This window comes from Perca fluviatilis, chromosome 1 (assembly GCF_010015445.1).
Source record: "Perca fluviatilis chromosome 1, GENO_Pfluv_1.0, whole genome shotgun sequence".
NCBI classification, from domain to species: domain Eukaryota; kingdom Metazoa; phylum Chordata; class Actinopteri; order Perciformes; family Percidae; genus Perca; species Perca fluviatilis.
The window spans coordinates 37395313-37409647 of record NC_053112.1 but is presented as its reverse complement, the minus strand read 5'-3'; the positions used below and the strand labels follow the sequence as shown (position 1 = coordinate 37409647).

Genomic DNA, 14335 nt, shown 5'->3' with positions numbered 1-14335 from the left:
CTCTAAGAGCACTTTTCATTGTTTTCACTCCGTGGTCCGTCTCAACCTCTTTACCTAGGAGATGCTTTGCAGGTGGAACGGATCGGGTACTGACACACGTGCAGGTCGCGTTTTCTGTTTGCGTCATCACAACATTTTTGGCCGTATTGTTTCGGTGATAAAGGTATTTCGGCCGAAAACCGAAAATGCCCTTTTGGGCCATTTTCGGCCGAAAATTTTCGGTGGCCGAATATTCTGTGCATCCCTAATTTCTAATATTCTTTTATTGAACACATTGATCATTGAATTGAACGTAAAAGGCACCACTAAAAAAGAATGACGGATACATTATAACGTGCAGTTTTCTACTGATATTTCCTTCAACCATCACAAAAATCTGAGTGTATTTCACGATGTGTTTATTGCACCAGTTGGCATTGTGATGACTATAAATAAATATATAAAACGATATATTGTGCAGCCCTAGCACACCTCCATATTTTTTTATAAACAATGGCACAAACCTTTGTGTGTAATGTGACAGGGTATTATCACCCAACGCTGAAGTTCCCCTCAGCTCTGCACAGCTTTTCATGCCTCTTTGGCTCATCTATTTGTTTACTTTGCTCTCATCACCCTCTTTTTCAGCAGCAGGGCTGCACAATAAAGCGTTTTTTTATCGTCATCACGATAGCAACTGGGGCAATAAACGCATCGCGAAAGGCTGCGACATAGTGTGAAAGACTTCCAGATTTTTTGTGTTAGTTGAAAGAAAATATCAGTAGAAAACTAAAATGTCATTCTTGTTTTAGTTTTGCCTTTTATATTCAATTTAATGTTCAATTTGTTCAACAAAAGAATGTTTGTTTGAAATTATTTCAAACAAGCAATTTGTTGTATTTGAGCAGAACACTGAAAGCTGCAGAAGTGCGGAACTGAATACACTTCAATATCTGTTGATTTATTGCAGGTTATATTGTTATTGCGATATTCAACAATGGTATCAGATATTGCATATTTGCCTCTTATGGTGCAGCCCTATCAGGCAGCTGTTATCAGTATTTCAAAAAAGCTGTAATAAACAAGAAGTAAGTACTAAACAAGTCTGAACTGCCTTCTCTCTTTGTCTCCCTGCAGCCCCACCTGGCGGTAGGCAGCAACGACTACTACATGTCCATCTATTCAGCAGAGAAGAGGCTCAGATAACACACCAGCATTCATCACCGCCCCCCCGCCCCCCAACTCCAAATCCCCCACATATGACTTCTGAACCCGAGCCCAGAGCCCCGGGGTGTAAATGACGTCTTTGTTTTGTACATATGCAATTACCACCCTGAATGTTCTAGTGATGGCTGCTGACAAAAGCTTGACTGCTACGGACGACGATATATTATTATTATTATTATTATTATTATTATTATTCTCACTGTTCATTGATATTCTTATTATGAAGCTAATGATTGTAGACTTGGCTGTGCTGAGGAGTGTGTGATATTTAAAATAGCATATACAGAAGATTAGAGGTTCTATTTTAAAAGAAGTGGTACCCACCGGTGACCAGGGGGCTCGCCCTCGCCACGCAGCGAGCATCACTACGTGAACCAACTGTGACCCCCACCAACCTGGGGGGTGGGGGGGGGGGGAGGGGGCACAGAGGACAACACACACTGTTAAAAACACATTCACTGGTGCAGAAAACACAGACTGGCCCTCCGCTGGACCCCCCGTGTGTTCTGAACTCATTTTACCAGGCGTCTCACAGCCAAAGGACTCTGAGTTTGGCTGCTCTGCTGCTCTGCTGGCAAGACGTTTGTAGGGGACGGACCCAGAGATGTGCTCATTCTGGCTTGACGTGTCGACATGGTGTGTGTGTGTGTGTGTGTGGGTGGGTTATAGCACAGATGTGTGCCCCACAGTGGGCCTTCATAGCCTTGGACTTTAACTGATGCCTGCTCCCATGCTAGAACTCTCCTTCCTGCTTCACCTGCTTGACCCCAGCGTGCCAAACATAGTCCCATTTACAATGCGGGGGGGGGTGGTGTTGGTTTAATTGTTGGTTTATATGTTTTTTAACATATCGCCTGTAAAAAGAAGAAAAAAAAGGGAAACCCTCCATTGCCCCTAGGATGATACATCCACTTCTGTCTAGCACAGTGAGAGGAGGGCTGCGTTGGTAAAACCTTAGCACCACGTCCTCCATGGAGCCCGCGGTGCCTGCCCCCTTGCCCTCCAGAGCAATAAAAAAACTTGACCTGATTCAGCCTCAAGCTCCTCCCCTGACGTTTCTGACTGAAAGTAGCGCTTCAGTTCCAAAGGTGATAGCAGCATCAATAGCTTCAGACAGTTGTACTCGCCCAGAACTCGCCCCGAGGCATCCAAAGGGGCCACAGTATAGCAATAAAAAACACTTTTTATATACTTAAGAGAGCCAGATGGGTGCGTTATTGCACCATCTGCTCACACCAGTGACCGGAAAGATATCAGTTAAATTGATTTTCCTGTAATTGACTAAACTTTCTGCCAATCAATATGTCCAAATCCTCCCCATGTGGAATCAAAAGATAGCAAGGAAAAAAAAAAAAAAGAAAAAGGTTCTGCAAATACTCTGTTGACCTTCTCCAGAGAAGCACACTGGTCCTAAAAACCTGTGTCAGTCTATCTTTTTCTGGCTTCATAAGTCAAAGTTGACCCTGGCTGTTTATCTAACCCACAGTGAGGGCAAGGCAACCTTTGAGCACACACCACTGTAGGTTTCCAGAACTTTTAGGTTATGGGACTCATCACACCAGGGGTCACTGTTTGGACCATCTTTCATTTTCTGTAAGCTTTGTTTATTTTATTTTTAATTTTTTTCCTCCGTCTTTGAGTTTTGATTTTACTGCCAGGCTTGTTTGATTTTTGTTTTCACAAAGTTGGAGGCATAAAGTAAGTTGCGTGTTCATGGGTGGCATCAGAGCTGTCACACTTCTTTAACTCTGTACATGCTCACTGTGTCGTCCGAAATCTCGCTCAGGTATATCATGAGCCCCCCCCCCCCCGTGTCTGCAGCGTAATGGATAGGTGCGGGTGCATGGTCACACCAGAGATTGACGTAAATGTCATTGTGGTGCTGTTTGGTAAAGATGCCTCTTTTATTAGAACGGGGGCTATAGCAGTTGTGTTTTTTGTGCTGTCTCACCATCAAGGTGCCTCTTCTCTGGGGCTGCAGCCTTTGCTTATGTCGTTTTTTTTAAATCTTTTTTTTCTCTTTTTCTGTTTTGTAATTTTATGTTTTTATTCTGCTGGCATTTTGTTTGTAGGGAAGAGTATTAGGACCACATGTGAAAACATTTATTTGAGTTCTGAGTTTTTATATATATATATATATATATATATATATATATATATATATATATATATATATATATATATATATATATAGTTTTGACTTTAAAAAAAATTTGACTTTAAAAGAAAAACAGTCGGAATTCTGACTTTAAACTCAGAATTCAAATACAATTGTCACATGCGGCCCTAATCCTCTTCTGTATGTTTGCCTTAGCCTCTGAGGTGGAGGGGGAAAACGTGGGGACAGCCTTACCCTCTCTCTCACACACACACAGACACACACTCTCACTGCACTTAAATCTTCTTGCCAATGCCCCCTTTTCATCGCCAACGTACCCCAACAGCTGCCCCCTCCCCTCCTCGCTTTCTTTCCTGCCACGCCCACCTCTCCCCTCTGCATCAGTTGTCCCGAGCTTCGATTTGTCCCGCAGAAGGACTGGGCTCGTGGACTGGAAGTGAACTGGGAACACACACCACACAGTCTGCATAAGCGGCTGCCGTTGCAGTCGCCCCATTGGTCCCCCCCCAACCCCATCATGGAGCCCTGCTTCACCCACTCAACTCAACGTGTGTTTTGGCTCCGAATCACATTTATTTCTAAGTATCCTGCTTCCACTTTTAAGATTTTAGATCTGGAAAAAAAAAACAAGAGACTTCAACAAAGTAGTAAAGGAAAAATGCAAACAATCAGGTTTCTCTCTGTGACTTCAGACTGCTTTGCTGACTGGGTTTATAAGACAGGAGATGAAATCAATGAAATAAACCAAATACTACACCGGATTCTGTCTGTTTCTGACATTTGAAACTATAGTATGCTCTAGTCTTTGGTCCACATTATAATAATCGTAATCTCGACCACTTTTGGTGATCATATTGTCTAGCTGTATCAGTGCTCTAAGCTCAGTTCTTTTCTTTCTTCAACACTGAATTTGATGCGGTCTTGAAGCCTCTATTGGGAACAATCAAGTACACCTTATTTAATGTCTTTATATATTTAATTTAAATATCAAATAATGACAAGGCATTTAACTGGGTATTTTAAAGGTCCAATGTGTGGGAATTTCTCCCATCTAGCTTTAAGATCATATTTCACAATCGACTCTCGCGCGGTTAGGGTTAGTTCAAAGTACGTATTACAGCTAGGGTAGACTTCACGCTTTTTTCTGATGACGCTGGTCTCTTGCTCTTTTCAATCTCCTTTTACTTTTTCTGGGCGAAGAAGAAGACTCCTGTTCCTGACATTTGGATTTTGAATACGTGTGGTCCTCCATGTTAACTTCTTCAAACTTGCCGGGGCCGGGAAGCTACGATACCCATTAGCAGCATTAGCAGCACCTGTGAGTTTATCATGTGGCAGAGAAAACGTGAAAGGTGGAGCAGTACGTCCTGTATGTCCCTTACCAGCTAACGTATTTCAAGATGTAGCATGAATATGGAGCGTCTACCCCAGTTCATGCAAATGTAAAATTTCAAGCCAAAAGGAATACTTGGAATTGATGGTGGAGGTAAATATTCAAGAAAAATGGCAAGTTTGTGAACGGGCAACACAGAATTTGATAATCAACAGCTGAACACTGGACCTTTAAATTTGTGTTGATTTTAATGTGTTTTAATTGCTTTTCATTTGTTTTTGATTAAGACGATATATATATATATATATATATATATATATATATATATATATATATATATATATATATATATATATATATATATATATAATACCAATGTTAAAGGGTTGGTATTGCATAGAGGCCAAAATATCCTGACTTTTATCCCTAAACTGGTGATGTCCTTCTTTCAGACTAACCCTAATAACACCTCTCATCCACAGCCACGGAAGACATTATACAACTGAGTAGTGCTTATGAATATTAAATTGACTTTGTCATGTAAAAGAAGTGAAACGGCACATAAAGCACTACGTCTAGTGGATATGGATTAGTCTGAAATGTAACATGATGTATGTACTATAACTGCACCCTACCTCAACACTCTAACACTAATATTGGGGTCGGAGTCATTTAACATGCTGTTCAATTTGCAAATGCACAGCTGGTATTAAAACCGATTACTTTTCAAAAATCCACCTGCCAGAAATTTGCAATAAAGTGTCACACCTTGTCTTCAATATTTACCAAATACATCATAAATAATAGAGTTAAATATATACATTATCCAACAAATTGTAAGTAATGTAATACACAATTACAATTCAATGCATTCCAATGAAACGTCAACTCATTTGAATTACATTTTATTTAACTACAGTTAGTTTTATTTCAAAATGTACTGAGGAACATGCCTAGATTTAGATTTTGGGTTTAGCACTCCACCGAGAATCTCCATTATTGAAGCGCAACCTCCTTTTTCAACTCCAAATTGACTGTTCTGGTAGTTCACCAGGGGCTCGCCTGAGCCCGTTCTGATGCGAAGTACATGTACCCAGAGACAGTGGCTCCACCTACCTGTGTCCGGTAAGAGCCAGGCTGAGATTTTTGTCTGTGAAAAGCACTTTTCAGTAGCTGAGCTAAACTGTTCTCTTCCCTTCAGGAAATGGGCTTTGCTACACAAATCATATTTAGCGTCATGTCTCTACCTGCGGCTCTGCCAGCCGAGGTCAGAGTTCAAGGGCCGCACTACTGCACCCCAATCAGTACAACAGTATTGTGACTACCTTTACTTACACACACACACACACACACACACGAAGGAGACCAGAGGAGAACATTCCACAACAGCAAAGAGCCGGGCGGCATGAACATCCTGAGGAAACAACATTCACTTCCTGGCAAATTAAGCCAAGCCGACGGCTGCTCGGGTTGATAACCGCCACCGCTGGCTGACCACTGAGTGGCTGAGGTAGAGCACCACCTTAGTGTCCGCTCCCGCCCACCACAGTCAGATCTCACAGCCAGCATAGTCACAAGTCAGTTAACCCCCAGGACAGCCAGCAGCATTGGGAGCCTCAGTGTTCCTGACACAGGATGGGCCCCCTACTACTGCTCACCTCCACGCTCCTGTCCAGCTGTAAGACCTCTGACCTATCTTCTTCTTTAGGAACTCTCTGGATTGCTTTTTTTGTGGAGGCGGTTTATAAGATTTGTCTCTAACCTGGTGCTTTACTTTCTTATCTTACTCCAAGACTTCCATGCAGGGAGAACGGTGAACGCAGATCGATGTAAGTATAATCTAAGATAAATTACATTTTACATAGAGAACGCTTACTTGGAAATCTTCCACATAATTGTCATTGCTTGGAGCACAAGGTGGAGTTAAAAAGGGCCCAGTGTTTATGGAGCATCATTGCTTTTTCTTTCCATATGGACTGAGCTTTTGAGTTGGAAGACTTTTCAGTAAGTTGCCACCCACTGAAGAGCACTCCCAAAGCCAAGAGAGACACATGGTCAGTTAGTGGAAACAGTCCTGTTTGTTATCAGAGCTTTCTGATCGCTGGTGTGTGGTACTGGTGGAAAAGCTGTGGGAGGAAGCGTTGGGAACATGTTTGTGAGCAGTGTCACACCCCTCCCTCTAGAGTTGGTTGGTGATGGAAGGCATGAGTCAGCCCCGATCGGTTGTAGTAGAGATGGAGGCATTGTCCAAGCCGAGGCCAAGATCCAGACTTGCAGAAAGACCGTTATTTGTTTTCTGAAAACATATACTGTATTAGAAAATATATAGAAAAAATAAATCTTTACTCATAGTAGGAGTGCTTACTGCTTAGATTTTGAGTAAACGTATCAATACTCCAATACAAAAATACTTAATTTCAAGTAAAGGCCCTGCATTTAAATTCTTAAGTACATAAGTATCAGTGAAATGTACTTACAGTATCAAAAGTAAAAGTACTTGTTCTGCAGAAGAATTCAATGTCCCTGTGACTGATGTATTTTTGTATATGACATTATTAGATTTTTAACACTAGTGCATCAATATGTAAGCAGCATCTTATTGTTGTAACTGGTGGAGCTAACTTTAGCTACTTTATACACAGTTCTGTAGTTTTGTGCAGTGGTTTCCAACCTAGGGGTGAGGCCCCTCCAAAGGGCCACGAGATAAATCTGAGGTGTCGTGAGATAGTTAATGGGAAGGGAGAGAAGAAAAAACAAAGTCGGCTACACAAATCTGTTTTAATTTTTTAGATATTTCTCTAATCTTTGCTTTTTTTTAATGAAATATTGGATAATTTGACTTCTTTGGGCCTCGAACAGTTGTCTAAATGAAACCATCTGAGAGGTTTAAAGGGGAAATCACTTTTGAACTGATAACTCATAGATACTGCTTTTTTGTAAGGGAACAACTGGTTTAATCTGTATTCATGTGTTGCATTTTATAATCTTATCAAATGTTTTTGAATGTAAAAGCTTAATCTGAAAAGTAATCATAGCTGTTATACGGATGTAATGGAGTAAAACGTGCAACATTTCCCTCTGAAATGTAGTGTAGTAGAAGTATGTAGCAGCATAAAATGGAAACATATAAATGGTACATTGATAGTGAATTAAACTTTAGTTTATAGTTACTTTACTGTTGAACAATGAACCGACAATGTTATAATTTGTTGTTTTTCATTAGTTTTGTGTGATATAAAATAATGAGTTTATACATTTAGATATAGTGCTTTGTCAATGGTTCATAAGGGTTTTGTAAACATCTATAAACCTTATTTGGATAGTTGCAACTAATGCTTATAATATTGAGTTAATGATTATTAAGTGGTTATTAGAGCACCACGTAACATGAATTGGCCCGGTTAAATCTTTCATTGGTGATCTATGAGAGAGTATTATTTGTGCACTGATAAATGCTACCTAAATAATGTGTATGTATGCTTTATACAAAGTATTTATTAACCATTCACAAGTTAATAAAATCATCAGTTGCAACTTTATGATAGCCATCTAAATAATGTTTATTGACAGTTTACAAATAATTTCTCAAAGGTTTCAAATCATTTAGTAATCATTACAGTGCCCATATGATGCTCATTTCAGCTTCATAATAATAAATTGAGAGAATATCATGCAGTATTGAATAATTGGAGCGAGCCCAGATGCAATTTTGTAATTTTCAAAATTTCTGATCCTCTGGATAAAAACAGAAAATAGGAAAAACAGGTTAAAGATCCAATTTTTTAATTTGTCAAGGCGAAAAAAAATGAAAAAGTGGATATTTGAACCCATTTTTCTGTTTTTCCAAATGTCTGTTTGTGCTTAGAAAATTGAACTGATAAGCATTACACGGACCATTCAGACGCCCATATCTCACTCAAAACAGCATGGATGTTTTTTTTCAAAGTTTGTATGCGTGTGGAAGCACCAAAATAACATCCCAAATCCCAGAAAAAGTGATTTTTTCATAATATGGGCACTTTAACAAACACTTAAAGTGCTCATATTATGCTCATTTTCAGGTTCATAATTTTGTTTAGAAGTTTACCAGAATAGGTTTATATGGTTTAATTTTCCAAAAACACCATATTTTTGTTGTACTGTACATTGCTGCAGCTCCTCATTTCACCCTGTGTGTTGAGCTCTCTGTTTTAGCTACAGAGTGAGACATCTCACTTCTGTTCCATCTTTGTTCGGAGTCGCACATGCTCAGTAAGTACTGCTAGCTTGTCAGTTGCAGAGTATGAGGGCGTTCCCTGACAGTACCTAGGTAAGGACTACTAGCCAGTCAGAAGCAGAGTATGAGGGCGTGCCCTGACAGTACCTAGGTAAGGACTACTAACCAGTCAGAAGCAGAGTATGAGGGCGTGCCCTGACAGTACCTAGGTAAGGACTACTAGCCAGTCAGAAGCAGAGTATGAGGGCGTGCCACGCTAGCAGCTAGGCGAACATTATAACGTGTGTTACAAAGTGACCAAGTTTGTCTCTGAAGTAAAGGCTGGACTACAGTAGAGCTGTTTGGAGAAGTTTGTGAACAGTGTTTTCTGTTGGAGATGGTAAGTCCTTTTGGGGGGGACTTTGGGCTTTTTCACTTTGTAAACCTATAACGTGCACAAAAAGATATATAACACAATAAAAGAAAGGGGGAAAAGCCAAAAAGCACATGAGCACTTTAATATAATAGAAAAAATATATATTGTGTGTGCAATAATAAACTGTTACAAAAACATAAATTATGGCATAATTAAGTAAACATTTTTTTGTTAACAGTAAAAGAACATAAAAGAAGATAGTCTTTTATTTTCTATCTGCTAACTTTCGTTGAATTATTTTAGGGAACCCAACATGCCAAGCCCCTTGAGGGTTTTCTGGGTTTCCTTTGAATATGTTTTTCACTTATTTTTAGTATATGTAAGTATATGTTTTTTTTTACATATGCTAAATAAATCAAATCAAAATACAAAAAAAACAAACAAGTTTAATTAACTATCAATATAGCATTTATTAGTGATGGTTATTATAAAGCCTTACAAGTAAATGTACTTGGTTACTTTCCAGCACTGGCTCAGCATGTATCTATCATAACTCAAGGCGTATTGAGAGCCCACAGCAAATCTCTGCCCTGCACGCCTGATTTTTGTCATCATCAGCGCTGCCAGGTCCTGCTGAATGATGCAGGCTGTGGGCCAGATTCAGCAGGCTCTAAAATGGTGAAAGGTCCCCCGGGTGGGCAGTTTGTCTGACAAAGTGCTTTTCCTGCCCTTTATTTTCTTGTTTTCCAGGTTTATTTACAGCCCCACAACACCCTCCTCTGAGTCACAACACAGCCTGTTGTCTCTAATACTCGACCATATGGGTGATCTACTGGGGAGGCTTGACGTACGTGTACAGATGCTTTCTGTCTCCGGTTACACTGTGGGACACAAAACTGTTTAAAAGTCACGTTTAAAAGTTACTTCTAAGTGTTTCCTAAAAAAAGACAAATTGTTGCTCCTTCTACATTTGTGCACCTGACACTAAACATCTCCTATGAATCATTCATTACTTTCCACCTGTTTGTGCCTGCGAACCACATGAGCATTTGAACAGATGCGTGGCTTTGTGATCAGTTCAGGTGATTGCCAAAGTGTTGGCATATGGCCATGTCACAGTGAATGACGTAGTCCGGCTGCTGTAATCAATCCAGAGACAATTAGGCTGAGAATAGACCTTTTTCATAGCAGACATGTTGACTTGTCGTAGTAGGAAAAGCACAGCTGAAATTGCTAACTTTAACGATGGCTCAGTTCCATCAAGTGTCCCAGTAAGATATTTCAGTGAGTCAGCATGCACAATACCAGGGCCTCTCCTAAGTGGAATGCAGCCATCAGTAATGGTTTTGAATACACCTGTGCTTTTCCTACTCTGACATGTCAACATGTCTGCCCTGAAAAAGGTCTATTGAAGAGCGTACTGAAAGTAAACTATGATTGATTGAACTGTATAGAGATTTTCAAAAGTTTTGTTCTAAAAAGGAAATGAGCAAATCTTGAGGCTGGAGCCAGGAATGAAAGAACCAACTTTATATTGTGTTAGCAAGACAACATTTCTGTAGCTGAAGGGTTGGCTGTCCTTTCTTTTCTTCGATAGCTAAACATGTCATACCAGTAAGATCAGTGATTTCTTTGGCTTATTCATGCCAAGACCCTTAGGGAGGTGATTTGAGGATGCCAAATCCTGAGACCTACCAATGAAACTCTTTCCCTCTCATTTACAAACTTCTAATGGCTCCAAAAAAGCACCAAAGCTGGTTCCATCAGATCAATTTCCATATAGAGAGAATGGGCTCTTCCTTCTATCTGCTGGCATTACTGTTGCCAATTAATTTTACAGTCAAGCATTGTTTCTTACATGAGTCTTTCACCCAGATGGGATGCCGTCACCAGTATGATGAAATTCCATGGTCAGCTTCCTGAGTGCCAAGCAGATACTCAATTGTATGGCACCTGTAATTGAAGTTTCAGCTGTAGTCATTTCAAATATGCCAGCAAAATGGCCTAGTTCAGGATAAACATCTGTGATCATCTGACATGGGACATATATAGACTAGTGTATAGGACAGGTGTCAAAGAATCAAGGTGAATATAGGAATAGACTTGATCGAGAGGTAAAGAAAAGATTCAATGTGTCCACAGGAAAATCACAAATCATCATGGCAGCACAGTGGCTCGGTGGTTAGCACTGCTTCCATCACAGCAAGTAGGCACTGCAAAGTTCGATCCCTGGTCCGGGGCAGGGCCTTTCTGTGCATGTTCTTCCCTTGTTTGTGTGGGTTTCTTCCAGGTTCTCCGGTTTCCTCCCACCATAAAGACATGCATACTAGGACTACAGTTGAAAATTAGCCACTAGCAAATTTTTTTAAGATACATTTTTTATTTAGATTTTCATTTTAAACAATAACAACAGAACAGACAAACACACTTGAACAAGAACCAATTTGTTCAGGTTGACAGAACGTGCAATAGGCAGTAGGAATACCTTTAGAGATGTATCTCTTCTGAGGTATCCAATATGTCCTATGGCATATGTTGAAGTGGATCTGCTGGTGATTTGGGTTCTTGGAACAGTGGGAAATGTTGTCCCAAACTGTCTCCAAATTAATTACGTTACCCTCAGGGCTCCCATTTCTTTAGCATTGGGAGTTTTCCTACAGATACTTGCATCAATTTAGCATAAATCCTGGACACTAATCCTCTCACAGGAAAATCAACAAGCCATTTAATGATTGGGTGGGTCTCGAGACTGTTTCCCCATGATACTCCATAACATTTTAGGGCTGACCTTAAGTAAAGATAAAGGAAAAAGGATGTCCTAGGGATCTCAAAGCTAGTTCTCAGGTCCTCAAAGCTCAACATACCTTTGAATAACTGGTCTAGAGTGTAAATACCTCTGTCACTCCACTGGTTATAACAAAAGGTTTGTTACCAGACATTAAGTGCATGTTGTGCTCAAATGCCACTTATTGGTGTAGCGAATTTGCTCTTCCACCTGTTTAAAGTTGGTCAATGTGTTGGTGATAATAGGGCCATAGGTAACATACACTTTTTTGGACACACACCTGCAATGGCAAGGTCTTGCAGTCTTAGACTTCTAGTAAGGTTTTCCTTTATTTCTCACCATTGGGACTATAGATGAGGGGTCCAGCCACACTCTGAGGGCCCGTAGCTGAAAGGCTCTATGGTACATTTTAAGGTTGGGGAGGGCCAGGCCTCCCTTGTTCGTGGTACGTTGCAAGGTAAAGTATTTTAGCCTGGGTTGTTTACTATTCCAAATATACTGCCGGATTATGGCATCAAGTTTTTTCCAGAAATTTATTGGTGGGGGTAAGGGGATCATTGTACTTAAGAAGATCACACAAGGAACTATGTTCATTTTAACAACAGCAATCCTGGACCGTAGCGATGCCGGCAGCACAGACCAATTAGTCAGATCTCTTTGAATACTACTTAGTATAGTTTCATAGTTGTCCTGGACAACTCGCTGTAGCGATGCGTGGATGGTGATGCCCAAATATGTAATTTTGCTTTGGGTTGGTATTGTCTCACTAATAGCTGATGTCACCTGTTTGTTGTTCAACAGGTGCAGATTAGATTTATTCCAATTGATTTTATAACTGGAGATTGAGCCAAATTCGTTAAAGATCTTAAGGATTTTTGGAACAGAGTCCTCAAGGTCAGATATGTACAGTAAAATATCATCTGCAAATAACAATATTGACTTGTTATTGGATTTAATCTGGACATTACAGATTTTATTTTGCCTTATGGCCTGGGCTAACAGTTCAAGAGAGATCACAAATAGCATGGGCGATAGCGGGCATCCCTGTCTCGAGCTCCGCGCAATGGGGAATGGCTGTGAATGCAGGCCATTGGTTGAGACTATGGCCGTGGGATTCGCATACAAAGTATGTACCATGTCAATGAATTTGGCTCCCAAACCAAGCCTCTTCTATTACATGGAGTAATCTGCTATATTGCTTGCAGCTTGACGCTTTGGTATGAACCATGATTGGTCAGGGTGGACTAGCCTCTCGATGAAGCGTTCTAGGCGTAGTGCCAAGACTTTGGAATAAAGCTTAATATCAGTCCCAATGAGGCTGATGGGCCTGTAATTTTAGCACTTCTTTGCCTTTTTCAGTGTTGGTTTGTTGATGAAAGGTGCCCCTCTATATGGCCGAGGTTAAATTTTGTAAAATGATAGGTCCCAGTGTGTCAAAGTACTGTAGTAAGAGTTCTGATGGAATTCCATCCAACCCCTGGTGTTTTACCTTTTTTAGCTGTTTTTAGCGCAGATTTGAGTTCCTCTAACGTAATAGGTTGACCCAGTTCTTCTGCCTCCTCTGGGTCAAGAAGAGGCAGGTTTAACTCTTTTAGGAACTTTTGGCACTGCGTCGGATCTGGATTGCAGGAGGATTGATACAGCTTTGAATAAAAGGATTGGAAAGTGGTAGTGATCTCCTTAGGATTGGTTGAGATACCTCTGTCTGTGCGGATGCTATTGATAGCAGCTCTGGACTCGCTTTGTTTTAATTTCAGAGCTAGCAATTTGCTTGGTTTACAGCCGTTAAAATAGTAATTTTGCCTCACTCTGTGCATTATGAATTCAGCTCTACTTTTTAGCAAGTCATTTAGCTCTGCTCGATTTGTGACTAAAAGAGTATGTGTAGATTTAGAAAAACAAGTCTTAAGAGATTGCTCTAACGATTTACAATGTTCTTCCAACTCCACAATTCTTGCCTCTCTCTTTTTCTTCAAATTTGCTGCAAAGGAAGATGTGAAATCTCTAATAAATCCTTTAGTGGCTTGCCAGATGTACGCCGGGTCCAAAACTGACCCAGTATTGAGTGATATGAACTCCACTAGTTTGTCTCCAAATTCTGTATTAAAAGCTTCGTTTTGGAGAAGGGAATTATTGAATTGCCACCTTAACATATGATAATGGAATGTGGTTATCAGTGCATTGTGGTCAGACAGGATTACTGGTTCCATTGCTATTGTGTGGAACATTGCCTTAAGTTCACTGGAGCACAAAAAATAATCAGTGCGGGAGTGGGTGAGGTGACGTGTGGAAAAAAAGGTGTAATCCTTGCTAGTAGGATT

At 40.3% G+C, this 14335-nt stretch overlaps 2 protein-coding genes across 16 annotated transcripts in view; both read left to right on the top strand.

Moving 5' to 3' along the window:
• Window positions 1–2012, top strand: part of rptor (regulatory associated protein of MTOR, complex 1) — a 239582-nt gene extending 237570 nt beyond the window's left edge. For all 4 annotated transcript variants that reach the window (XM_039816705.1, XM_039816691.1, XM_039816698.1 and 1 more), the window contains one exon: window positions 1117–2012. In XM_039816705.1, the coding sequence (XP_039672639.1) occupies window positions 1117–1185 (69 nt within the window). In that variant the 3' untranslated portion in view covers window positions 1186–2012. The remainder of the gene's footprint in view (window positions 1–1116) is intronic.
• A 4148-nt stretch (window positions 2013–6160) lies between these two features.
• si:dkey-237i9.8 (platelet endothelial cell adhesion molecule) overlaps window positions 6161–14335 on the top strand; it is a 33755-nt gene continuing 25580 nt past the window's right edge. For 4 of the 12 annotated variants that reach the window (XM_039816766.1, XM_039816742.1, XM_039816725.1 and 1 more), the window contains exons 1-2: window positions 6161–6336; window positions 6452–6487. In XM_039816766.1, coding sequence (XP_039672700.1) covers window positions 6294–6336; window positions 6452–6487 — 79 coding nt within the window. In that variant the 5' untranslated portion in view covers window positions 6161–6293. The remainder of the gene's footprint in view (window positions 6337–6451; window positions 6488–14335) is intronic. The other 8 variants (XM_039816807.1, XM_039816779.1, XM_039816797.1 and 5 more) reach the window with 3 other exon arrangements.